This window comes from Anabrus simplex, chromosome 4 (genome assembly GCF_040414725.1).
Source record: "Anabrus simplex isolate iqAnaSimp1 chromosome 4, ASM4041472v1, whole genome shotgun sequence".
Taxonomy (NCBI): Eukaryota; Metazoa; Arthropoda; class Insecta; order Orthoptera; family Tettigoniidae; genus Anabrus; species Anabrus simplex.
This window is the reverse complement of record NC_090268.1, coordinates 212592607-212619100: the sequence shown is the minus strand read 5'-3', so window position 1 is coordinate 212619100 and position 26494 is coordinate 212592607. Positions and strand designations below refer to the sequence as shown.

The window sequence follows — 26494 nt, the reverse complement described above, 5'->3', positions numbered from 1 at the left end:
GAAGCCGTGGTATTATGTCGTCTTCGGATCGGCCACGGCATCTTGACTCACTCGCATCTTTTGAAAGGAGAACCCCCTCCGGTGTGTACCTGCGGAGACCATCTTACTATGGTGCACATCCTTACGGAGTGTGTGGACCTGGTCGATCTGCGCCGTAGTCTTAACCTTCCGAGTACTATCTCCCTTATCTTGCGTGATGACGAGCAGTCAGCAGACCTCGTCGTCCGCTTTATGAGGGATAGTGGACTGCTTTATCGTGTGTGATGCTGTCCTTTGTCCTAGTGTGTTTTGTGTCACTTGCGCTTTTATCCCATTGACTTCATTTTAGTTTGTGTTGCCTATTTTAATGTGTTATTTTAACGTCTCACGTAAATTATATACTACCAGGCAATGCCTTATTGTTTAGTCTTCCTGTATATTCTCTTTTTATTGGAAAGTAAGGCATTGCGTATTAGATCCACTGATTGTTTTAATCTCACCCTCATTTTTCTCCATCATCATTTTTTTAAAACTCTAGTCAGTGGATATGTTTTTAAAATTTTAACATCATCTCTCATGTCGTTTATCTCGTTCCATTAGGGGCCGATGACCTTCGATGTTAGGCCCCTTTAAACAACAAGCATCATCATCATCATTTTATACCTACTGTCAGGTTCAAAATTAGGCCGCCCCTAATATGGAGACAGATGCCTTTCATAGCCGCTCCTCTGGAGTACAGACGCTACGGGTTTGCCCCTTCCGCCATCTCCACCGTACCGAAGTCCACCTTCTCCACTGTAGATGCCATTGAGGTCTTCGCTCGTAGCCCTGAAGTGGGACCCATACCAGATGTTACACACCGGGTCAGTGTGTTCTGGGACTCACATAGGCAGGGGCACCACTCCCTAGGTAGGGCTGCCTCTGAATAGAGCCGACCAAGATTGTTTGGGCACACAAAGCGAATGAGTGACGAAGGAATGCCAAAAAATGTAATGGAAATGCAAATCCAAGGAAGGAGAGGCCATGGGCGACCACAATTGAGATGGAAGGATCGCAGTATTATAGAAAGGAACCTGGACTGGGACACAGTGTTGGAGGAGGAGTGGTGGAAAGACCGAAGAAAGTGGAGAGGAACCATATTTGCCCCTACCCGGCTACAGATGGATGAAGGGAAATGATAAGAAGTTTTAAAGTTTAATTATACTAAGCAATAAAATTAAATATTAAGTGCATGAGTAGCATGTTGCGGACGGGACGTTACAGATGGGACAAAAGGCTCAATATCATGGGAATTCATTTATACACAAGCCTATATTAAATTAAGTACTTTGTTAATATCAATTCTATCAAGTATCATTGTACAACATATTTATGTGACATATTGTTCAAAATTGTGAACAGCAGTTTATAGTCCTGGAATTTTCTTTGCAAACTTATAGAAAATCCTATCTGCTATTGGTTTTATGTCAGGTTCTGGTAATAATCCTAACACTTCTGAAAACTTAACTAATATTTTTTTGCTGTGTCTGTTTTGTAAAGAATGTCTTTGGAAATGCCACTGCAAACTTGTTTTATGTAGTAAACTTCAAACCAAGCTCAATAGCTGCAGTCGCTTAAGTGCGGCCAGTACCAGTATCCAGTATTCGGGAGATAGTAGGTTTGAACCCTACTGTCGGCAGCCCTGAAAATGGTTTTCCGTGGTTTCCCATTTTCACACCAGGCAAATGCTGGGGCTGTACCTTAATTAAGGCTACGGTCGCTTCCATCCCACTCCTAGCCCTTCCCTGTTCCATCGTCGCCATAAGACCTATCTGTGTTGGTGCGACGTAAAGCAAAAAAAAAGTAAACTTCAAATCTGTCATCTTCAACACCACCTGGACTCACAACCACAAATCTGTGTTTTGTCTTCTTTTTGTTTTGACTCACATGTTCCATAAGTAAGTATTGCCCTCCTTGAATATTCTTCTTTGATATCTTGGGCACCGGGCAAGTTGGCCGTGCGGTTAGAGGCGCGCGGCTGTGAGCTTGCATCCGGGAGATAGGGGGTTCGAATCCCACTGTCGGCAGCCCTGAAGATGGTTTTTCGTGGTTTCCCATTTTCACACCAGGCAAATGCTGGGGCTGTACCTTAATTAAGGCCACGGCCGCTTCCTTCCAAGTAGGCCTTCCCTATCCCATCATCGCCATAAGGCCTATCTGTGTCGGTGCGACGTAAAGCAGATAGCAAAAAAAGAAAGATATCTTGGGCAGGTCAAGTTCATTGTTTCCAGTGAAGTCAGTGTCTGTATATACATCACTGTAACTTATTTTAGATCCTGGTTGAATTGCCCAATATTCTGTATCACTCTCTGACTCATTATCACCCCCTTCTTGCCAAATTTGGTGTAAATGATTTCCGATGTTACAGTCCTTCCAGTTACAATATAGCCTTGGTACAGACAAGAAGCCCAGAAGTAATGGCTTGACTGGATGTTCGGAATGGCATTGACAGTTTTCCATCTTTCTTCTAAGAAGCCTCTGTATTCTTTTACTTTTTCACTGTTTACTAAAATTAAGCGAATCCCCTTGACAGCATCACTGCCTATCTTGTAAAAGTCTTCGACTGATGTAACAATTGCTTGTCGTGCTTTGACTTTTTCCCACACCATCCTCTTAATGGTCCCTCCTATGCCATCCACAGCTTTTCCATGGGAGGTGGCAGAGAAACACCACTCACCATCAATACCGAAGTCATCAGTTAGGTAACAGAGATTACCTAATGTATATTAATTCTTAAATTGGCTTGCAGCGCCATTAGAAAAAAATGTTATGTTCCCAATATCATGTGTTTCCCTTAAGTCATTAATTATGGTTTTAAGAAAAAACCCAAACACAACATTTTTCATGGCTTAGATCATCACTTATAATTGCATAACATTCCTTTGATCCACCTTTCAACCATGCTACACATGTAAATATTGTTACTTGTAAACTGTTCCAGTGTGGACTCTGGATTTCATCTTGTGCTACTCAGGAATAGTTCTCTGCATAATCAATTTGAATTACAGCTTCTTGTGAGTGAATGTTTTCTGCTGTTCAAAATAATTCCCTTGAATGGTTTTTACAAAACAGTGTAACTTGAATTTTGGTGCTACCTTATCAAGGATATTGACAGCCTCCTCGACTGAGCCATCAGTAGTGCTAAGTACAGGTCGCCCACAAATTTCAGTCCAGTATTTCCAGGAAATAGTGGCTGTTAGATCACATTCATTCGGTAATGTACTGATTACACTATTCATGCTACAAGTACTGCACATACCTGACATACATTGTTCATTACTTTAGTTGCAACAAAGTTTCATAATCAGGATTTTTGCAGTCTTCGGAAAGTTCTCGATATGCTTTGCCACGCGCCAGCGCACACGCGCGTGCACGCACGCACGCACACACACACATTCACATTGTGCGGCATATCAGAGGAAAGCAGAATATTTTTTGGCCTTAAATCATAGAATTTGCTTTTTTTAATGTCATTGTCTGGATTTTCACTTACAGAAAAGGAATAGGCTTCTCCTACTGTCAGTATCATGTGCCTTTTCTGAAAACTTTCTGTCTCTCACCTGTACTCTGGTCTTTGATTGTTTTGTAATCTCTCCTACCTGGTGCCTTTGCAAGAAATCAGCTTCATTTTCAGTATCAAATTCTATTACAAAGACTTATAACAATAAAAATCTTCCACCTTTTTGATACTTATATTTGCATTTTAACAAATTAATTACACTCAGTACATGTTTCGTTCTTTTTTAGAATATCTTCAGCTGTTTATATAGCTTAGGTGATTCACTAAGTGTTTATCTTTAAGTACGTTATAATCGGGTACCGTGTTCTTCTTAAATATTACGTAAATATGAATTGAATTAAAATGAATTTAAAACAGTGTGGTGGTTAAACAGGTTAGTGAAATGAGATGGAATGGATATACTTATAGTTAGCCTATTTTAAAAACTATTTCTATTCATTTGAACAGTTGTTGTTAAAAAGTTTCCAGCACTTTTTCACTAAAATATTTCGCTTGACTTCAAGTTTAAGTCTTTGTACCTGGTGCCTGACGACTGACGTCATCTCATGCATAAAATGGCCATACTTTTTCTTTAATTTCTTGGGTTAGAAATTTAGCTGCAATTTTAGGCACTTTTTTTGACCAGTTGTGATGATTCAGATGCCATTTTATAGACAAGCTTTCGTACAACTGCAAGTTTTTTACTTGAACTCGTCAGAAGAACACGCTTCCCTCTCTCTGAGTTGCCTTTCCAGGGGACTGTTTGCACTTAAAAGTACCTAAGTGCAAACCATCAGCAGCAGGTATCATAGGTGATTTTGTTGTATTTTTCTTTTTCAACCTCTGAACCCTTTTTCTCTCTCTCTCGTGTCGTTGTTTTATAATTATTTCCATCCTACCTGACGCTGTAGAACTGTTTGAACTTAGATGTTCTTTTGCCTTAGTCCTTTCTTTTCTTTTCCGCTCTGCATCTGCCTCTTGATGTATTTTCAAACTTTCCTTGTCTTGCTTTAATTTTGCTCTATACTTCTTCACCCTTGATCTGTTTTTTTCTTTCACTGACTGTTCCTTATCCATCTTCCATGTAGATTAATGGCTCCTAAATAATCTAAAGAAAATCAGAGCCAGTAAGTCTACCACCAATTTTTTAACATCTTAATTCAGTAGTGTATGCCAAAACAAGCTGTCCTTCACTCCATTGCTTAATTGTTCGAACAATCAATAAACGTGAAGCTGACCGAATAATTAATATAAATCTGTATTATTGAAAATGTGTGCCCTTCATTATACAAAACTCAAATAAAGAATGATAAAACCATCACTCAAACATGAATATTAAGCTTTGTTTCATATGTAAATGAAGATTTAGTGAAAACATTTTAATTCTCAAATTAATATTCTGTATGTTTTTGAAAATGTACAAAATGTGTTACGGATGTGACACTATTTTAAAATTAAATAAAAAGTTTTTAATTGGTTCAAGCATATTTATCTTTTGAGGTTATGCTAAAATTACAGTATTTGATCTAACTATTCGTCCAAAATAATTGTCTTTCTTACCTTCTGTTACGGATGGGACAATCTGAAGTAGATCTAATTCAGACTCAATTCATAAAAAAGTATTAATTTTGCACACTAAGGAAACTATACTGTTGGACAATAAAAGAGTTGTATTTTTCCCTCCATTAGTCAGTTGGAACGAAAATCTTCAGTTTTACTATTATATGTTAGAAGTTTCATTATGATAGCCGTGATAGAATCTTCAGTTGTCAGTGTACAAGGGCTGCCAACTTATAAATTTTTCATTCCTAATTGGTGAGATACATATACCGAGATTTAAACAAACACAAAACTGTATGAAATAGAAATTTTGTAAAATGCTTATCATTAGCATGCACTTCAATATATTGTGTAACAGGAAAAATATTTTAAAACTAGTATTTTCAAGATTTATTTTTAAATGTATTTGGCCACTTTGACATGGAATGGCTCAGCTGCATTAACACCTTTGGAAAATAAAAGTCCGTTAGTCTCTTCTGTTTGTTGCTGTTAACTTTTCCTCCCTTCATGTTGAAACGTCTTGTCAATACCACGTACCTGAGTTTTGTAAATGGAGCTTGTCATCCGCTACTTCTGGGCTTGCTTTCGTACGTGACCGGTGATTGACACCCGTGAAACAGCGAGGCTTTGCCGATTTTCTGATCACTAGAAGTTAGAGTTTTTCGGTTCCCGTCATGTTAGTTCCCAGCTTCACTGTAATCCTTTCATTACTTGGTAACTGTTCCTCACAAACCACAAATGCCGTATTGCACCGTTAATGTTGCACAAAATTTGAGTTACAGAGAATTTTTCGCTTCAAGGGAGAAAATGTTTGCTTTGAGAAATTCGTGTAACCAAATTTCGAGTAATAGAGAAATAAATAGACGTGAAGAATAGGACAGACGGCCAGAAAATTTAAGTTACTTTGAGATACTGAAAATTCGAGTAATGGTGGTTCGAGATATTGAGGTTTGACTGTATTATTATATGTAGAGCCCGGATTTCCATGCACTATCATATGGCAAAACATGCATGCATTCATGCACTATCATATGGCATAACATGCACAATAAACTGGAAAATATGCACTATCAAAATTCAGTTCCTTTTCAAACATGAACAAAAACTACCCTAATTTCTCCAAATTGTCTTGATTTAAGCTCATCCGTTTATTATTCAGCACATACATTATACAATCATATACAATCAGCCATTTCAATCATTAAAATGATGTGGCCTCTTTAAGTCGTGGGTATAGGTAGGCCTTCAACAGTCTTCTCCAAGTAGAACGGTCTTGGGCAGATCTCATCCAAGTGGTACCAGCGATCTTCTTGATATCTTTGTCCCATCTGTCCGGTGGTCTTCCTCTAGGCCTTCGATGTTCTCTCGGACTCCACTCCAGCACTAGTTTTGTCCATCTATCATCATTTCTTCGTGCAACATGGCCAGCCCACTGCCATTTTAAGGAGCGTACTCTCTCTAAGATGTCTTTAACCTTTGTAACAGACCGGATGTCATCAGCTCTTTTCCTATCTTTCTTTGTATAGCCTAGCATTGACCTTTCCATGGCTCTCTGCGCGGTCCGAAGTTTCCCTTTTGTGAATTCGTTCAGAGTCCAAGTCTCACAGCCATAAGTCAGCACAGGAAGGATGCATTGGTCAAATACTGTTTTCTTCAGATTTGCTGGCATTTTTGATCTTAATACTGAAGAATTCCTTCCAAATGCTTGCCATCCGAGCACATAAAATTATCTTTTTACGTCACGAGAAGTGATAGATGCATAATTCAATGAAGACATTCGGACAAAGTGAGGTCAAATTGTACGTCTTTTGCATTTTCACCACAATAAGTCTTTTATAAGCTTGACGAATTCAAAATCAGGATTTGAACGAATTAGTTTGTTCAACTTATCTATATCTGCGGCAGCTGCTTCTCCATGCGATGATTGCAGACACATTTGAATGTCCTCAATAAGTGGTAACGATTGCTTGCTGCGATAACACAGACGTGTGACGATTGAGAGTTCCGGGTAGGACATTCCAGTATAACAACGGTAGAGGGTTCAATGAAAAACCAGAATTTGTAAGCTGCTCTCCCAGTAACGCGGCACCACAGAAGTGCGATACAAGGTTTCTTTTGTTCGTCTAACAGACGAAAAATGAGCCGTGAATGATTAATGCACAATTTACGGTTCAATTTATAGCAATGTACAACTGTAAAACTGGGACACCTTATTCCTAAGAATTAGATTTCGACGTGGGGCCTTCCGACTTACGTCATTGTTTACTCAAGCAACAGATAAGAAAGTGTTTGATTAATTGCATTATACTGTAGGACCTGTACCGTATGTAGGCTACTAACTATGGTTGTCACATAGGATGCCAGGAATACATTCTCTCCGTCTCTCAGTAATAGACATACTGTAGCCTACAACGTGAAAAATTGTCCCAAATTCTGCAAACTAACATTCAGAAAATGCACTATGATGCAAGTTAACAATATACTGTATATGCGTCAAAGTCAGAATAAAAGTCATATTATGCAATATTAAACGTCCAAATATGCGCTATTAAATCCAAAATCTTCCAAATATGCATTATGCATGAATTTTCTCCAAAAAATGCCAAAACATGCAAACATGCACGGAAAAAGAACGGTTATTTGGAATTGTTAAACCGTAAAACGAATATTTGCAAAGTTTGAGAAGTGTAGCTAGCTTATTTAAAAACATGCATTTGCATGGAAATCTGGGCTATAATTATATGTATGTATGTGTCATAAAGGAGAGTGATTAGGTACATTTTCTTGTAACTATTGTTATGTTTTTTTTAGTTGAAGATATTAAATTTAATGGTCAATTCACATTGTTATTGTAGATACATATGCCTTTTATCCTGGCCTTTTTTCACTTAGACCGTGGCGCAATATATGTGATGAAATCCAAGAATTAAACAATCTTCCTATTTTTGATTTAGAAAAGATGGCAGCTATGGAGATGTTATAATGTGTTTTAAATTGTTTTAAGATTGTTTGTGATTGCCTAATTTAACTCTATGGCTGCTGATGGCACGATATAAGTGCCGAAACTAGTACCTTATGTAAAAGACATTTGATCATTTCACACTAATAAATGTCCTTGTATTGAATAGGTAATTTCAATTTATTGTAATAACAGTGTAACACCATTTGTTACAATGCAATGTACATATGCTGTGTTAATAACACACACATTAATGACGAACATGTGCGTCTACCGGTGTCTAGGATATTACTGTATATCGTTCTTCAGTGCTAATGACGCACATGTGCATTGGGGCGATTTATATGTTTAATTATGGTGGCAGTGAACGTGTTAAAGAGAATTTTCCTGAAGTTAGGTTCAGACATACTAGTACGTCCCAAACAGTCTTTAGGCCTGCTTCATCCTGGCCCAACCGCGAGAGTTAGCTATGCGGTTAAAGGCATGCAGCTTGAGCTTGCATCCGAAAGATAGTGGGTTTGAACCCAACTGTCGGCAGCCCTGAAGATGATTTTCCGTGGTTTCCCATTTTCACACCAGGCAAATACTGAGGCTGTACCTTAATTAAGGCAATGGATGCTTCCTTTCCACTCGTAAGCCTTTCCTATCCCATCGTTGCCATAAGATCTATCTGTGTTGGTGCGATGTAAAGCCAATTGTATAAAAAATAAAAAATCTTCCTGGACTTTCGGCCTTTTCTCCAATTTCTCAGGTTCAGCACATCGCTTTCTTCCCACTTCTAAGCCTTTCCTGTCCCATCGTCGCCATAAAATCTATCTGTGTCGGTGCAACATAAAACCAATTGTAAAAAAAGAAAAATCTTCCTGACCTTTTCTCCAATTTCTCAGCTGTGTATTTTCATTTTCACTTTCACTAGCCTTCATGCTGATGGTAGCTGAACTGGGCTTTTATGTCATCTGGAGTGTCACTATTCATCTCAGCGACCCCCAAAACTACGTATTCAACACTAATGTAGGTTGTTTTAAAAAAATTATTTTTACGTGTCACTCCCTTCCCACTCCACTCCTAGGGTATTTCTCTCTAGATAGTATTAAGTCAAATGTGTATCAAGTTTGGTTGAAATTGCAGGTTTGCCTATAGTCACCGTCATTTTTAATCGCTTAGCTTTGCCAATATCTTCATGTAAACATATTGCTCCTTAACTGTGTGCAACCTGCTAAGTACAGAATGTATTGCGGGTTAGGGTGCGCCTTTGCCTGCAGTTATTGTAGTGATCATTTAGTGATTTCATTTTATGAATACTCAGAGTTGACTGAACTTAAGAGACCTATCAATGCCTGATGATTCACTGGCAGGTAATTCCAGAGAGAATAAAATGAAAGTGAAGCAAATTGGTCCAGTAGAACAGACAGACAGACTGGACAAATCTGTTGTTAGTAAACTTTTTTAATATATAGATAATGTTATTTGTTTTCCATCCCACTAACTAGTTTCATGGTGTTCGGAGACTGCAGTGCCTGAATTTTGTCCTGCAGGACCTCTTGCATTATGGTAAATCAACAGACATGAGGCTGGCATATTTGAACACCTTTATATACCACCAGACTGAATTGGGATCAACTTGGGTTCTGCTGTCTGAACCACTCAGCCCAGCAATTTCAGAGTAACAAAGCAAAAAGTAGTTCAAATCAAATTTAGCATTAAATTTTAGAAATGGTGGGCATGACAGCTGCCCCACATTTGGGCAGGTCTACAGTACCCATCAGTGGGCTCCAACGTCTCATTTTAATTTTTCATTTTGTTATGTCTTTCTTTCTTTCTTTCTTTCTTTCTTTCTTTCTTTCTCCCTCTTTTTTTTTCCCCTCTGTTAAAACCATCTCATCCCAATACAGTGAAAATTATATTTGAACTAATAACTTGAAATGTTGCTGAAAGAACAAATCCATACTGACAAAAAAAGAACTTGTTTGTATATTATTATTATTATTATTATTATTATTATTATTATTATTATTATTATTATTATTATTATTATTATTATTATTATTATTATTATTATTATTATCCCCCTGCCACTCTTTGGTGTAAGGTACACAAAAGTCGAGATGCCTTTGGTTTTAAGAATTTCTGGTTTTGTTTCCTTACAGTCTTCAAGGTTTATTTCCTGTTTGCCAAAATGTAAAAGCTTATGCATTGTAGGTATTTCATAACTTTATCTCGGAGAAAGTTCACCTAACCCCCTCCAGATGGATGAACAATGAACTATGCCAGTCTGGTAACAGCAGTGAAAAGAATGGATAATCCCTTTGTAGAAATGTACAAAGGAGAGAGAAATGCCGAGCCATGTACTTGGGACCTGTCCACTCGATTCTCTGCTTTTAGTCGGAGACACCATGAATTTAAACATTTGCTCTTTACCTGCACTTAAAAGGACTCCTGTAGGACAAAATTCCAGCATCTCGACTTCCCTAAAAACCACAAAAGTAGTTAGTGGGACATAAACATAATACTACTACTACTACTACTACTACTAATAATAATAATAATAATAATAATAATAATAATAATAATAATAATAATAATAATGTCATAGGCCATAGAGAAGGAAGTGACAATTCCCATAGCATCCACAACTTTTTTTTTTGGGGAAGGGAATGCATCCTTCATAGATATCATTATCAAGATTAAATTGGTATCCTATTCTTTCGGCAACTTATGTAGAAGCAAGCAGCTTCATTTTGCAAATGAATTATTTCTCTTTTGTAGTATTTCTGAATGTTCTTTTTACATTCTGGTCAAATTAATCAGTAGGTACAGACTTCAATTTTTCTTGAGTAGGAAAGTAGTTTACCTTTCCCCTCAGCTTTAATACATACTATTAAACAAAGAATGACATGTTTCGTTCTTAAAAGAACATCATCAGATTCTATCAAGTCACATTCAATATTCGGAAATATTTCTGTCCAAACATGTATGAATTTGAAATTTGGAACTTAACACATTGCTCACCGGGTGAGTTGGCCATGAGGTTAGGGCTGCGCAGCTGTGAGCTTGCATCCGGGAGATAGTAGGTTCAAACCCTACTGTTGGCAGCCCTGAAGATGGCTTTCTGTGGTTTCCCATTTTCACACAAGGCAAATGCTGGGGCCGTACCTCAATTAAGGCCACAGCTGCTTCCTTCCCACTCCTAGCCCTTTCTTATCCCATCATCGCCATAAGACCTATCTGTGTCAGTGCGACGTAACAACAAATTGTACTAACACATTGCTGACCGGATGCTTCAGCTTGTCACATAACCTGTGGACCAGACATTTTTCTACGGAGATACTAGAGTGCACATGATTATGAAAATGTACATAAATATTACACTAGTCAAGATTTTATCTTTGAAGTTGGTATGAGTACTCACCAATGCCCCTAGTAGTGCTTGAGAGTATGGTATCTTTGGAAGCATGACCCTTTGTGCAGTGGCACCTTACAGAAAGAGTCACTTGAATAAATGAGCACACTATGTAAATTATGGCATGTAGGGGATTGAATATCTCTTCCACTATCACTCTCACATTCAATTTCAACTGATTCATAATCATCGTATCCATATAAACGATTATCGGCATACACTTTTTCTAAAATATTGTCGTCAGCTAACACTGTATTACGCGAGCGCTCCATCTTATCATTGACTGAACCGGCAGAAAGAAAGTCGACATTTTGAAACTAAATCAAAGAATAAAAGAAGACCATGAATAAAAGAAAAGTGACAGATATACATCTACGATTTATTCTACTCAATGTGCAAGTACAAAATAGTTCAATAAATGGTCCAGATATGTCACAGGGGGACAGAAAATGATGTTATGAATAAAGCAAAGGTTTCTCTGGGCCCGTCACCTGTCGCTGGCGAGCGTCCTATGAGATTTCTCGGGCCCATCACCCATGTGTTAATAAAGGCCCTGTTTCATCACCATTCCAACATACAGTGCGAGGTGTTTGAAAAACCATAGCTCTTTCATTGACTTAAATCCAAACGGCTATCAGTCCGCTTTCCCTCCATTATGTCACCCCCACCCTTATCAGGTCAGTGACAGTTTTATTCCTTGTTCAGTAATGTGTTGTTTTTTTACAGGTATGTTATTGTGTAATACTTATATTGAAATTATGTATTTGGCAGACTAGAAGGCTTTTAAGTTGCATTTAAAATGAGTTGTCACTGAAAAGTATGGCTTCCTTCTTAACAATTAATTGTCACTTTACTCAGACCCAACATTTTGACTCCACAGTCTGTTGGTTGTAAATTTAAAAAATTTAATAAATGCAAATTGTTTTCTCCATCCCGAGGTGGTGCAGTTCTTTTCAGACACATACCTAATGGATGTGAGCTGCATGTGGCTTTTTAACCGCGTACCAGCCCTCCTTCCAGTCTTAAATTTCTGGCAGTAGCGGGAATCGAACCCTAGGCCTCCGAGGACGACAGCTAATAGCTCTAACCATTACAGAGGTGGAATGTTGGTTTATTGTATAGTATTTTACCACCAGTTAATTTCTCTTCATCACAAAATTTTATAAAACTATAAATATATCAACCTTTGTTCTTGGCCATGAAGTGTAGTGTTTTTCGAGCACACATTGATCTACACCTGTTTAGGCACAGTGTTGAGTAAACTTCTCTCTCTCTCTCGCGCGCGCGCGCACACACACACACACACACACACACACACACACACACACACACACACACACACACACTCTGAACATGTGTTTCAACCTGCTTCCACATGACAGGAAAATGCTACCCTTGGCCGCCTAATCTGTATTTTCTTCAATATTGACTGTTTGTGTATTTATTTATTTATTTATTTATTTATTTATTTATTTATTTATTTATTTTCAGAAAGATATTTGGTGAAATAAGTCCTGTTTGTGCCATAATGGGAGGAGCTGTGGCTCAGGAAATTATCCGAGCCGTTTCTCGGAATGAAAGACCACACAACAATATGTTCTTTTTCAATCCTGAAAAATTATTGGGGTTTGTTGAATGCATTGGCAACTAAGTACTCACCTCTGCACTACAAAAAAGTCTTTTGGCAATATTTTATGCAACTTTTTTTGAATATTGACTATTCAGATGTTTGAAAGTTGTCAGGGCATTGTCAGGTACCTGTCAGCTGTGAGACAAAGACTAAATACGGGCAAATGACGTTGAAAAATTGGAAAGGAAAAGAGCTTTGCCTGGAGAAGGATGCAATACACACATCTTGGCCCTAGAACCAACAATGTAAAAGGAAATTACATGGTAAATTATTTACTAGATTTTAAGCTACAGATATCATATATTATAACATGGCACTGTTATGCATCATTATAAAACTAGAGACTTTCTCATTATGAGTACAGTATTTATAATGTGAAAATAGAAGATTAAAGTTTCAAAATCAAAATATAAGTTCATGTTCCTTATTATACAGAATGAAACATGGTGGATGAACAAAATCCAGTATGCAATGTCATGCGGCAAAATTTGTACATTGTGCATGCATTTTTCACTCAACTGAAAAGATGGGGGAGTTTGGGGGAATCTCTAACCCACATGTTAGCAGCAGCATGTTCACTTTACTCATCACTATCAGTACTTGATGCAGCAGGCAATAAATTGCCAATAAACTCTGCATTATCATCAGCAGCATTTGTGTGTTCAGGATCAGCTTCTCAGTGTCTTCAAAATGAGATCCTTCATTTTCTTCTAGCCAGTCACATAATCTACTTTTGTTTGTGTTCCTTTCATCCTTTATTAAGCCCTAGATAAATTATTTGTGCCAAATTTATTATTATATACACTGAACTAAATACAACCTTACTTATTACGCTAGAACTAGCTAATAAATGTAGAGTAAGTTTGAAATTCATGGTCAGTCACATCATAAAGCGGGCTAGTTAATTTTCTTCATTTTTTTTAACGTATGGAGATTGAAACTGTAGATGATTCTCAGCAACGTACTTTATTATACGTATAGAAACTTGAAATAGGGTATGTCATTGTAGATTGACATTGCAGTTAGAGAGCCGGGACGGTTGCCATTTCTTGGGTTAAAGTATAACTGCTCCTTGGATTCTTGACCTCTCATGCTGCTAAGACACTCTCTCTCTTTCTGTCTTCTTACAATGTGTGTGTATCTGCATCCTTTCCTAGGTTAGTCACTCTTTCTTCATATTTTTTATTCTCCACAGTTCCGACTAAGGAAAACTTGAAACAAGGTGGGTTTTTTTGAAAGGAATTGTAAAATCTAACCCCTTTAACCTTTAACCCCTTTAGTATGAATGAAATATAATGTTGAATTTGAAAGACCATTTAAACCTTTGTGTCTACTACTGTATTTCTCAAAATGCTATATTTTATGGATTTGCTGCTAAATACTACTATGTTTTGTATAATTTTGTTGTCATTGCTACATATATGTAATCTATCTGAAATACAACAGTATAGTTTCTTCAGATTTTTGTTATAAGTTTTTGTTGTGCAACACATCAGTTGACAGAGGGGCCAAATTCATAGAGCACTTATACATAAGTGCCCCTTATAAGCCAGGTTTCATTACCAACTTAAGTGTCCCGCTTACTGCTGTAAGTGGACCTCCTACACACACTTAAGTGACTCACTTATGTTGCAGCAAGATGGATGATGATTTTGCTGAATATGTTGCATTTCATTCACAGAATGCTTTCCATGCACATAGAAGAGATGGAAAATCCTGTCAAAATGTATTGTTACCAACAATTTAAAGAAGGTTTTGCTTTAGTAAAGTGACAGTTATGAATATTTTTGTTCCTTTGGTTGAGAGGGTGAACATAACTTCTAGAAGACTCAGTATCTCACCATTAATGAAGATACTGTTTTGAGATTTTATGCTACCTCTTAATTTCAGATTATTATTATTATTATTATTATTATTATTATTATTATTATTGTCCGCCTCCGTAGCGTAACGGTTAGTGTTATTAGCTGCCGTCCTCGGGGGCCCGGGTTCGATTCCCGGTACTGCCAGAAATTTAAGAATGGCAGGAGGACTGGTATGTGGTTGAAATGGTACATGCAGCTCACCTCCATTGGGGGTGTGCCTGAAAAGAGCTGCACCACCTCGGTATGAGGACACGAGTTTACTTTACTTTTTATTATTATTATTATTATCATCATTATTTTGCTTTATTAATTGGAAATGTGTTACAAGTTGATAAGTTATAAAGACTTCAGGCCTGTAGAACAGTAAAGAACAATACTGACTTATTAGAAAAATTAACGTGTTGCAGAACCACCATTTATTTTAAGGTTGGTTTGTGCTAATTATATCAGGTTATTCAACCATTCGTTTGTGGGATTATATCAGAAGTTTCTGAAATCATGGCATTGCACATCACAACATACTATTTCCATTTTATTGGGGAAGTAATTAGGCCTACTACAGCGTCAGGTCTGTGGATATATTTGTCAAATCATTAAAATAGTTGTAAGGCTAGATATTTTACAGTTGTAGGAATATTTGTATAGGTTTGAGTACCTGGATAACTACAAACATATTATATTAAGAAGGAAAATTAGACTCTGGGCATTTTCGTAGTTTGCATTATCAACAGCAAGTTTTTACAGTTAAGAGATGAGACTTTCATATTGTTCCATATTGAAGTGAGTTCACTAAGGCCTGGTTGTATAAAGACATCTGACTGGAGATCAATTAAGAACTTAGTTCTGAAAATGAACTGAGATTACGACTTCATCGTGTTGTATAAAACTGAACTCGGTTTACACATGTGTAGTTCAAATGTAATCGCAGTTCAAAAAAGTGGACGTGGCAACATCGCAAAACAAATGAAATACGAAATAGCTCGGCCCTTTGGATAATACATAAATGGCGGGATTGACCTGGCCGTGACTGTAAACACATGAAATACGAAACTGCCGTGACTGTAGAAGAAGATAATATTGAAATCTCGCGAAGTAAACATGGAAGGAAATTCAAAGGAGCATTCTGCGAATTTCACACCGAAATAAAAGGACGATCTGGTGGATATTGTACTATCAAGGTACAAACATATAATAGAAAATAAAAGAACCGATATGGTGACATCAAAGTTGAAAGAGAAAGCCATTGACTTGTCAATTTGAAGAGATCTCCAACAACCATTTGAAAACTTCTTGTAGCATAAAACATACACATGGGTGACAAGGGATAATTTCTTTGAGTAGGTTTTTGTAGTGTGTCCCTTAACTTCAGTTCCAGTCGTTCCTCAACATCTTTCGAGAAACAAAATCTCATTTCGAACATTTGATCACTCATTTCAATCATCGGATTCCGTCTGTACCGAAAGACGCGAGGAACTCACCGTAGAATCAACTCTTCTTCATCAGACGAAAAGTCGGAATAATCTGACATCCCTGCTAAAGAAAAAATATATATATATTACACAGTCGCTTTGTTTTGTAAACTTGAAACATAATTTAAAATAATTCATTATTGAAGCAGTATCATAAAACTAAGTAACAACAACGTGTTGGTATGGCAGTAGGCTATTGTTTATATGATATTCACATAACCTCACTTCTGAAAAAATCGAGTGATCTTTAGCAATATTATTTAACTACTAGCATTCAAGATATTTATAATTCATCTCGATATTATTAAGGTGTGGTATTCTTACGCAGATACGATACAAGAAAACACTTCTCAAGTCTTCAATGTTTAATATGAATGATAATGATCTATGTTCAAGGAGATTAACCGACGAATATTCGCCAGTCAAATCTGAACTTAGATCGAGACGAGATGATCTTGGATTAGCGTTTATACAACGGAAAATCCAAGTTCAACTTGACTGGCAGCCATTTTTCCTCGTTAAACTCAGATCAAATGTTTTATACAACTGGGCCTAATAAGTTAAAAAGAAAGTATAAAATGGTTCAACCTGTCAGTACTATTCAAATAAGAAATGTAAGTTTACATTCCTATTTAATTACAATTGGTACCGGTTTCGACCAGTATTTTTGGTCATCATCAGCCAATCACAAATAAGTGTAAAACAGTGCACAGGTAAATAAATTGCAAAGTATAAAGAATTCTGTAGGTTGCTGTTAATGGAGCACTAAAATCGTTGTGCCCCCCTGTGGGTGGGGGCGGTAGAATAACACCCACGGTATACCCTGCCTGTCGTCAGAGGCGACTAAACGGGGCCCAAGGGGCTCTGAACTTTGGAGCGTGGGTTGGCGACCACAGGGCCCTTAGCTGAGTCCTGGCATTGCTTCCACTTGTGTCAGGCTCCTCACTTTCATCTATCCTATCCGACCTCTCTTGGTCAACTCTTGTTCTTTTCCGACCCCGACGCTATTAGGTTTGCGAGGGCTAGGGAGTCTTTCATTTTCACGCCCTTCGTGGCCCTTTTCTTCCTTTGGCCGATATCTTCATTTTTCGAAGTTTCGGACCCCTTCCATATTTTCCCTCTGATTAGTGTTATATAGAGGATGGTTGCCTAGTAGTACTTCCTCTTAAAACAATAATCACCACCACCACCACTAAAATCGTTAGGGAGTACTGTGCGTTGAAATATAGTCAATCACAAATAAGATGCACAGGTAAAAGTATGAAGTTTAGATGATACTGTCAGATGCAGTTTGTGAAGCACTATAACACAATTTTATGAAAAAAGTCTAAAATCAAATACATATTGTAATGGTTCAAATCCCGTTACAAGACGATATCTGTATTATTATTTTATCTGTGTTATTATTATTATTATTATTATTATTATTATTATTATTATTATTATTATTATTATTATTATTATTATTATTATTATTGTAACTATTATTGTTCAATTCAATTCTGTAATGATTATTGCTTGTGTGACTGTAATTGTTGTGCGCGCGCGCGCGCGCGTGTGTGTGTGTGCGCGAAGATTAACTTTAAAGACATGTACAGTGAGAGTTCCTGTATGATATCAGATGTGGATGTATTGTGTGAAATAACTTTTGACATTCCAACATTGTGCAATACTGCTAGCGTAACTGCCGAGTCATCGCTCTGCCATTGTGTGCCTTTAGCGATGAGCTCATTTTTTGGAAACACCTTGAGTGCCCCAGGCAAATTCACCATAGTATGTAACATTTGGAGCTGGGTGGGAGTAATATCATAATTATTTTTGGAGATTGCAAGGTGTGTTAGCTAAGGGCTATAAATACTAGGACTAGCATCTTATAGCGTCAGTCATTTGGAGAGGGAGGCCACAGTTGGAAGGAGTGACTCGCCAAGGAGTGTTGTAGTTAGATGGTAGTGAGGAGTCATTTGGATTAAGGAATTGAATGGAGAGACTTGCCATGAAGTCATATGAATGGAGAGACTTGCCATAAAGTCAGCGGGATGCCGAGCCTTGCTATATGGAGTACTACTGAGATGATAGTAGTCAGTCATCTGGATAGAGAAGCAGCAGTCACATGGATACTTAGTCGCCAGTCACCATATGGATTAAATGTTCGGAGTGTGAATCTAATTTCAAGCCACACTATATCTCGTCTATGAAACAAAAAGGATACATCACCAAATTAGGCTTGAGACACCAACTCAAAGGAATACGTCATGATTACACTCAAAGTATTGAAGGTACAGTCAAGTGAACAGTGGGGAGTACATTTCTTGTACAACTTTTAAATGTCTGGTCAAGAGGATTTCAAATTTAATGCCTAGTTTCTTTCAGTTGTAATGTCATACTTTTATATTCTCATCTGTTTTATCGGAGCAAGTCTTGCTATTTTTGAAATAATTTAAAGAATATATTTTGTTCTATCAAATTAATTTATTGTTTTATTTCAATAGTAGAATTAGATAACCTCAAATTTAATGGGGAAACTGAACGCCAATATCCTTTTCTCAGAACTTATATTGGTATGTTGTCAAAGTAAGCTTATTACCCCACACCCTAGAGATATTCAAGACTCTCATTCTATTATTGCTGCATTGAGTTGTAGCTGGTGCCCATTAAATATTGTACCGGTATGTGTAAGTAATCAGGTAAGAACTAAGTGTGGGTACAAGGTCCAACGATTGAGTATTTTATTTAATGTATATTATTTTCATATTTTTCATGTAAATTTTATTTTATATTTTTGATGAAGTGAGGGAAAGTCTCAGTATTTATCAGTTGCAGTTTATAAGGCATTGTATAATTTTAAGGATCTGCACTGCGTGTCAATCATGAAGAAGTCGTGGATCAAGAACGTTAGTAAGACATAAGCGTTAGAGAGCACTGTATGGAAAGAAGTATCCATACTACACTGTACTGTATAATTTACTCAAACTACAATTGGACTTACTATCACAGGAATAGAACCAGCTTTTGGTTGGTTAGGCCATGTGCATTTTGCAGAGTTTCGCACAGACGTGCCATTTGGGCTCATCAGCTGAATATGCACGCCCCTCCAGGACTCTGCTTAGCAGTGGCAGACCAAGCGCGTGGTCCCGCCCTGTTAGCAAATAGGGTCCATGGGGAGTAATATTTTTTGAAAACGGAGATTTTCTCAGAACTTATATTGATTGGTATGTTGTCAAAGTAAGCTTATTACCCCACACCCTAGAGATTTCACTTCTCCTTTAGCAGGTTAGCAATCCCTATTTGCTAACACGGCGGGACCACACGCTTGGTCTGCCACTGCTAAGCAGAGTCCTGGAGGGGCGTGCCAATCCAGCTGATGAGCCCAAATGGCACGTCTGGGCGAAACTCTGCAAAATGCACACGGCCTAACCACCCAAAAGCTGGTTCTATTCCTGTGATAGTAAGATCTGCGGCCGTGAAACCCATTTTTGATATTCTAACTCCATGGTGTGGTAATATTTTTTGAAAACGGAGATTTCACTTCTCTTTTAGCAGGTTAGCAATCCCTATTTGCTAAGACGGCAGGACCACGCGCTTGGTCTGCTACTGCTAAGCAGAGTCCTGGAGGGGCGTGCCAATCCAGCTGATGAGCCCAAATGGCACGTCTGGGCAAAACGCTGCAAAATGCACACGGCCTAACCACCCAAAAGCTGGTTCTATTCCTGTGATATTAAGATCTGCGGCCGTGAAAGCCATTTTTGATACAATTGGACTCTTCAAGAATTTGCTCCGTACTACATTGGGATACGTATTTAATTCTGGACTTCTTCCCATAGCGGTAACTACGCTGCTTCTTTTCACACACACACACACACACACACACACACACACACACACACACACATAAAACTCGTTGACAATAAACGACCGCCTCTTTCCTATAGCCTACATCGCTAGCCGTGACAACCGGTTGTACAATGCCTGTGTTTAACGTCACTGGATCTCAGGAAATAGTGAAGAGAGAATGGCATCCTATTAGCCTCGTTTCTCAAATCTACAGAATGGCATCAAAACATGCGAGCCTTTGAATTCTTAGAAAGGCCGTGGCTACTCTGTGGCAAAGTTATAATGCGTCTATTGTACTTGACGCTTAGTAAAATGAAGTTTTATAGACAGCAGGAATATTTTTGTGATGGATAGTCGTATTGTAAAGATACACGGAAAAGGTATTGCCAGCAAATTTTCAACGGGTTCTAGTCAATATTATGATGCCAATTTTAAATTAATGGTTATTAAACACTCAAAAATGTAGAATAATTGTGCAGCCGCAAGAAAATACGGCATAGGCCTAACTAAAGCCAATATTTGGCGTTAGTGTGAAGACAGAGAGCTAAAAAAATGCATACTGTACAAAAAATGCATTCAGTGGACCGCAACAAGGACGCTTTAAAGAAGTCGAAGATTAAATTGTGAAGATGTGCATGAAAAATGCAAGGACGGAATGGCCATACGTGGCGCAATAAACTTGACTTGCAAGTCCGCGATTAGGCCTGTACATCGCTAGCCGCTGAATTTGGCCGAACCCGGTAAGCGGTAGCCGGTTTTATCTGACGCTGAGTAAAAGTAACAGTTTTATAGACTGCAAGAATAATTTCCTTATGGATCGTCGTATTGTAGAGACGCGTGGAATAGGTATTGCCAGCAAATTTTCAATGGGTTCTCTTCGGTATTATGATGCCGATTTTAAGGTAATGGTCCTTAAACCTGTAAAAATAAAGAATAATTGTACAGCTGCAAAAAAAAAAAAAAATACGGCATGACGAAAGTCAGTGTTCGGCGTCTAATAATAGTCTAAAAATGCGTAGGCCTACTGTACAACAAAGGCATTCATATGACTTTACAAAGCACTTTTTGAGCCTGATTTAAATTTTTTGAAGGAAAAAGTGGGGTTCATCTTGGATTTGGAGAAATACGGTACTATATTTTCTGCAGAATGAAATTAAACATACACTTTCACGTTGTATCGGATTTAAAAAAATAATAAACAAGTAAGCCGTAGTGTGGATATCTTCTGCGGAAACACAAGTTTTGAACAAACTGATTGCCGTTTCATACCAATTTTAATGTGCATGGAAAGGTGGTTAGTACACTCGGTGAGGAACCTTATCAGTTTGCGTTGGCTATGAGTGGCGCCATTGTGTTAGGAACAACATAGGTCTGCGTTACCTGTACAAAGTACAATACTTGTGAGTAGTACCATCTTGTGTGGAACACTGTGAGTCTTCGCTACTTTTGATTAGTACCCCAAAATGACAAATCCCATGCTTCTACTTTACTCGCGACATGTACCATTCTGTGGGGCCTTAGACATGGATTTTGGACCCCTTTAGACATCACGCATCCTCGATTCAGGATTATGCTTTATGTGTGGTCCCTTGGTCAGTAATACTATTTTTTCTGATCCTTTTTGCGTTGGATCCACTGTTTTTTGTTTGTGTATTTATTGTTTTTTGGTTTCCTTTTGGGTTTATGTCCATCCATTCATTCTTCACGCCATTTTCTTAAATTGGTCAGTGGGTGTTTTTTGATTTTTTTGTTGCCATTTCATTTCGTGCCATTAGGGGCCGATGACCTCGATGTTAGGCCCCTTTAAACTACAAGCATCATCATCATCATCTTTCCTATCCCATCGTTGCCATAAGAGCTATCTGTGTCGGTGTGTCGTAAAGCCACTAGCAAAAAAAAGTATTTTCTTTGAACTTACGGATATATATTTCCTCTTATTATAAGAAACTGTCCTGGCTGAAAATAAATAAACTAAGAAACCTATATACTGCGACACTAATTCTTCGATTTCTGATCGAATCTACACCTGAATACCTATCCTCACATTTTAACTTCCTCTCATCTATCCATGGACATAAGACCAGATCGACTTCTACCCTTACGATACCGGTTAATCACTCATCTGTATACAGCCACTCATTTCAGGTGTCTGGGGCAAGGCTATGGAACACTCCCTGTCAGTATACGTAATAACACTTAAATAGCCTCATTTAAGAAGTTTTGTCGAGATTTCCTTTTAAATACGTGAACAGCTTGTACGAATGTTAGTGTGAATGAGAGCAAGTATGATTTAGAGCTATTGCTAAGTGATGTAGGTAGATAATATTAATCATTAACAAATTAACAATTATAATACTATTTTACTCCATTAATTTAGGTAGTTTCTAGAGACTGCTATCAGTGCTATTTTTCCAAATTATGTGACTGCACTGTACGTTGTCAAGTGCAAGAGAAGGCCGTGAGCTGTAACTACGCCACATACAAAGGCATAAAAATTTTATTTCATTTAATAAACACAAAAATAAATAAATACAGATAATTATTTTCACTGGGAGTCAAGCTTAGGCTTGTTCTGTTGAAATGTTTAAGTATTTCAGGTTCTTGCCCTTTCATTTTCTGTTGACACTAATTGCTTAGCACACTCAAGGAAACCTTTTAGAGCATCTCTATTCTCCTCATAGCTTCCTTTTCTCACCTCTTCATATATTGAGAGAATATGATCAACTTCAAGTTCTGTTGGAATTGTAATGCTATAGGGACAAGTTGCTTGTCTCTTACAAGACTGAAAATTTTGTCCAATGAATCTTGTGTGAACCTGGAATTTAGAACAAAATGACACTGGTACTCATTCAGTAACACAGCCTGCAACTCAAGTATGAATTTTGTACAGAGAATAATTCCAGGTTGTACACGTTTCCAAGCACCTCTCACTCCTATTTTAAGATGAGAAAAGATGTCCAAAAAATGGTTGAGGAAGGAAATATTTTCATTATCTGCATCAGAATCGTGTTTACTGACTGCCGTGGTTGTGCTACGAGAAATCATAAGTCGAAAACATTTTTCAACCCTGTCTACAAACCAAGCAATAGTGTAAAATTTTGGAACTCCCGAGCACCACGCTCTGCTCCCACTTGTTCCAGGAATATCGTGGATCATAGGTGTAAGAAAGGTGCTGGGGTGAATAGGTGGACAAGGAATTGACCAGAGCATAAGTTAATGCACTAAATTTTGAAATTTTATTTCTTCCCCACTCCCCCACACACCTTTCTTTTTTTTGAGAGATTGATTTGATAGATAGAAAATCTGAATAAACAGTAACAATATAATAATGAGCTCGTCGGCTTCAACAACAATGACTTAGTCCAAAAATCAGGTACAAAACTAGAGAGAATCATCAACATGATAATATATGAAGGGATGAGGTACACTATCTGAAACAGGTACACTATTTTATAAGAACATGTTTGCTCCACTAACTTACATAGCCTAGGAGTCTGAGCTCCAAAATTAATCCAGTCCAGCCTTTCAGAGGCATAAATTTCTTACGATGTACGAAGTTATACCTGACAATCTTCAAATAAGGTATTTAGAGTCACATAGCCCTGTTTTGGGCTTATCTTCTGCACAACAGTTTTTTTACTTTCTTTTACAGAAACATAAACAGGGACAATAAGTGCCCATACATTTTTTTTTTTTTTTTTTTTTTTTTTCCCTTTTAGGTATTTGGGTAGCGTAATGTCACAAGATGGAAATTTGGATGGAGAAATTGATTTAAGAATACAGCAGTCTGCAAGTTTCTATGAGTGTGTGAGAGATATTGTATTCAACAAAGATGTGCCAGTGAAGTGCAAGAAGGTTTTATAGGCCTACTTGTTCTATTATAAACCTATACTATACTGACCCATGCTTAAGCAGCCTGGACATTGACTAAGCGGAACCAAAGTAAGATACAAGCAGCTGAAATGAGGTTCTTGAGGAGAATGCAGGGAAAGACAAGATGAGATAAAATAGGAAATGAGGAAATAAGAAGCGTGGGAGTGTGTAAACTACAAGAAGAGATTGATATAGCAAAGCTAAAATGGTTTGGACATATGATGAGAATGCCAGGAGAGAAAACACCAAAGAGAACATTCATGGATACAGAGACTGCAAAGAGGCCTAAAGGACGGCCTAAAATGAGATGGAGGAGTTCTGTTGTGGACTGTATTGCAAATGGAGGAGTCGATAGCAATAAAGTATTAGAAGAGGAGTGGTGGAAAGATCGACTAAGGTGGAGAGCTTTGGTACACAACCCAGAAAGAATCTGGAAAAGGAATGGATGAAGACGAAATAGCCTTAATGTAAAAAGAAAAAGGTTGAACATGAATTGGCCATGAACAAAAGGGTAGGAGGTGATACACTTGCACTCCTTCTAAAAGATTTTAAAACCATAAATGGCTTATGACTCAATGATACAGAGGCTAAGTCTATTTATTCTATGCTGGGGTGACTAAATGAAAAATAAATTCTGAAAGAGTGTTAAGAATTTTAGAGGATAAGAAACTTCTGTCACCCCATACCACGTCAAATGGGAATCAACAGAGGGTACCGTTATCACTCTTTGTTCCCTTACATTACACATTTCCCATTAGGGAATAAAACAGAGTCGTTAGGCGGTCTGAATATTTTACATTTAAACAACAGGTTTAGAAATTAACATAAAATGAAAGAGGTTTGAAGCCTTCCCCTCAGGCTATCTGCCGGAGCTCTCACATTTAAGAAAATTCTGCCATTAGTTTGAGTTGCTGGGTCTTCCAAATATCGACCTCGGCCCCTGTCCTCGAAGAACACGACGCACTCACTAAACTGGAGCGATGAAGATGACAATAACCCTACCTTGGTGGACAACGTGGGCTTGCTAATCAAACAAGACTTGCATGCTTTAACCTGTTCCCTAATCTCGCCATCCGTACTCTTCCATAAAACCGTTTCCCTTATCTTCTCTCTAGTTTTGAAGATGCCTAGATGTCTCCCTACTTAAAAATCATAGCCAATAGAACAACTGGAACCACAATTTTCATCTTCTGATTGTGCCTCGAAGGGCAACGAAGATCCCCATTCCTCAAAACGTAACGGACATGTTCCCCTGAAGAAAGAGTTTCCATAATAGGAGCCACCACCGGATCTTCACGTTGGTATTTCACCATATCATGAAATAAAGGGGCATAAGCCAAAATGGCACATATGCTAGGAGGTATGGAAATAAAGGCAAAGGTCTTTCCTCCGGATCAACAGAATTAGAATCGCCGGAAAACATTCGGCTTAAGCCTCTACGACTACATTCTCGGATCCTCGAATGTGTCCCACGTCAAAATGAAAAGCTGAAATCCTAGTTGCCCATCGGGCGATGCGCCCTGTACGACGGGGTCTAGCCAAAACCCAGCTCAGAGCCTGATTGTTAGTCTCCAATTCATATTTAACGTGCTCGAGGTAAAGACAGGATTTTTCTAAGGCAGGATGAAGTTGATGCCCTCATCTTATTGAAGGTAGGTGGGTGCACGTCTTTAGTATTTTTTGGTGCTAACAAGAAATTGAACTTCTGTTTGTATGCAATTAGTTCTGCATGGGATACCTCGGCATGAACAGGGGGTAGGTTAAATTCTTCAGCAATTGATTGTGGCATAGTGCCTTTAATATATACATTTTTTTCATCACAACGGTGCAGTAAATAACTGCGGTCTTGTGACGTCCAGCAGTTACACAGACATTTCAAAATCCATGAATTGTTCCACGAACCTACTACGATGACGTAGCAGGGGGAAAGGAGATACTCCCAGGTGGCGGATAGGGGGGGGGGTCCTAACCGGCTTGCCGGCGGACTTGAGGGAAATAAAATACCTCTCACGGACCAAACACACTACCCCCTGCGGGTGGGGGACGCACATGTAGAATACACCCGCGGTATCCCCTGCCTGTCGTAAGAGGCGACCTTGGCGCGGACATGGATTGCGGTTTGGTATAATGTGATGGACCTCCTGTGGATGGGAGAGGCTGAATACATCCATAGGTAATCCCTGTCTGTCGTAGAAGGCGACTTAAAGGTCATGTGGCCATGGTCCCCTCTTTATTTTTTATTATTTTTCCGAGGGTCAGATGCAGACCATTCTAAATTTTGATGTGCGTGCTGCTCGGCGATGGAGCTCCTATGTGTGCGACTACGATTGAAAGCCCGTGCCAGCAACCACCCAGGACGCGGCGGGAGGGAGTGTCATGTACCCGGGCAG

The 26494-nt window shown here is 38.3% G+C and overlaps 1 protein-coding gene across 3 annotated transcripts in view; it reads left to right on the top strand.

Moving 5' to 3' along the window:
• LOC136872575 (SUMO-activating enzyme subunit 1) overlaps positions 1-26494 on the top strand; it is a 189178-nt gene that overhangs the window by 93554 nt on the left and 69130 nt on the right. Inside the window, exon 6 of one of the 3 annotated variants that reach the window (XM_067146377.2) lies at positions 12928-14525. The exons of 1 other annotated variant lie outside the window; for it this stretch is intronic. In XM_067146377.2, the coding sequence (XP_067002478.2) occupies positions 12928-13087 (160 nt within the window). In that variant the 3' untranslated portion in view covers positions 13088-14525. Of the gene's footprint in view, positions 1-12927; positions 14526-26494 lie in introns of those variants that run through there. One more of the 3 variants, XM_067146378.2, reaches the window with a different exon arrangement.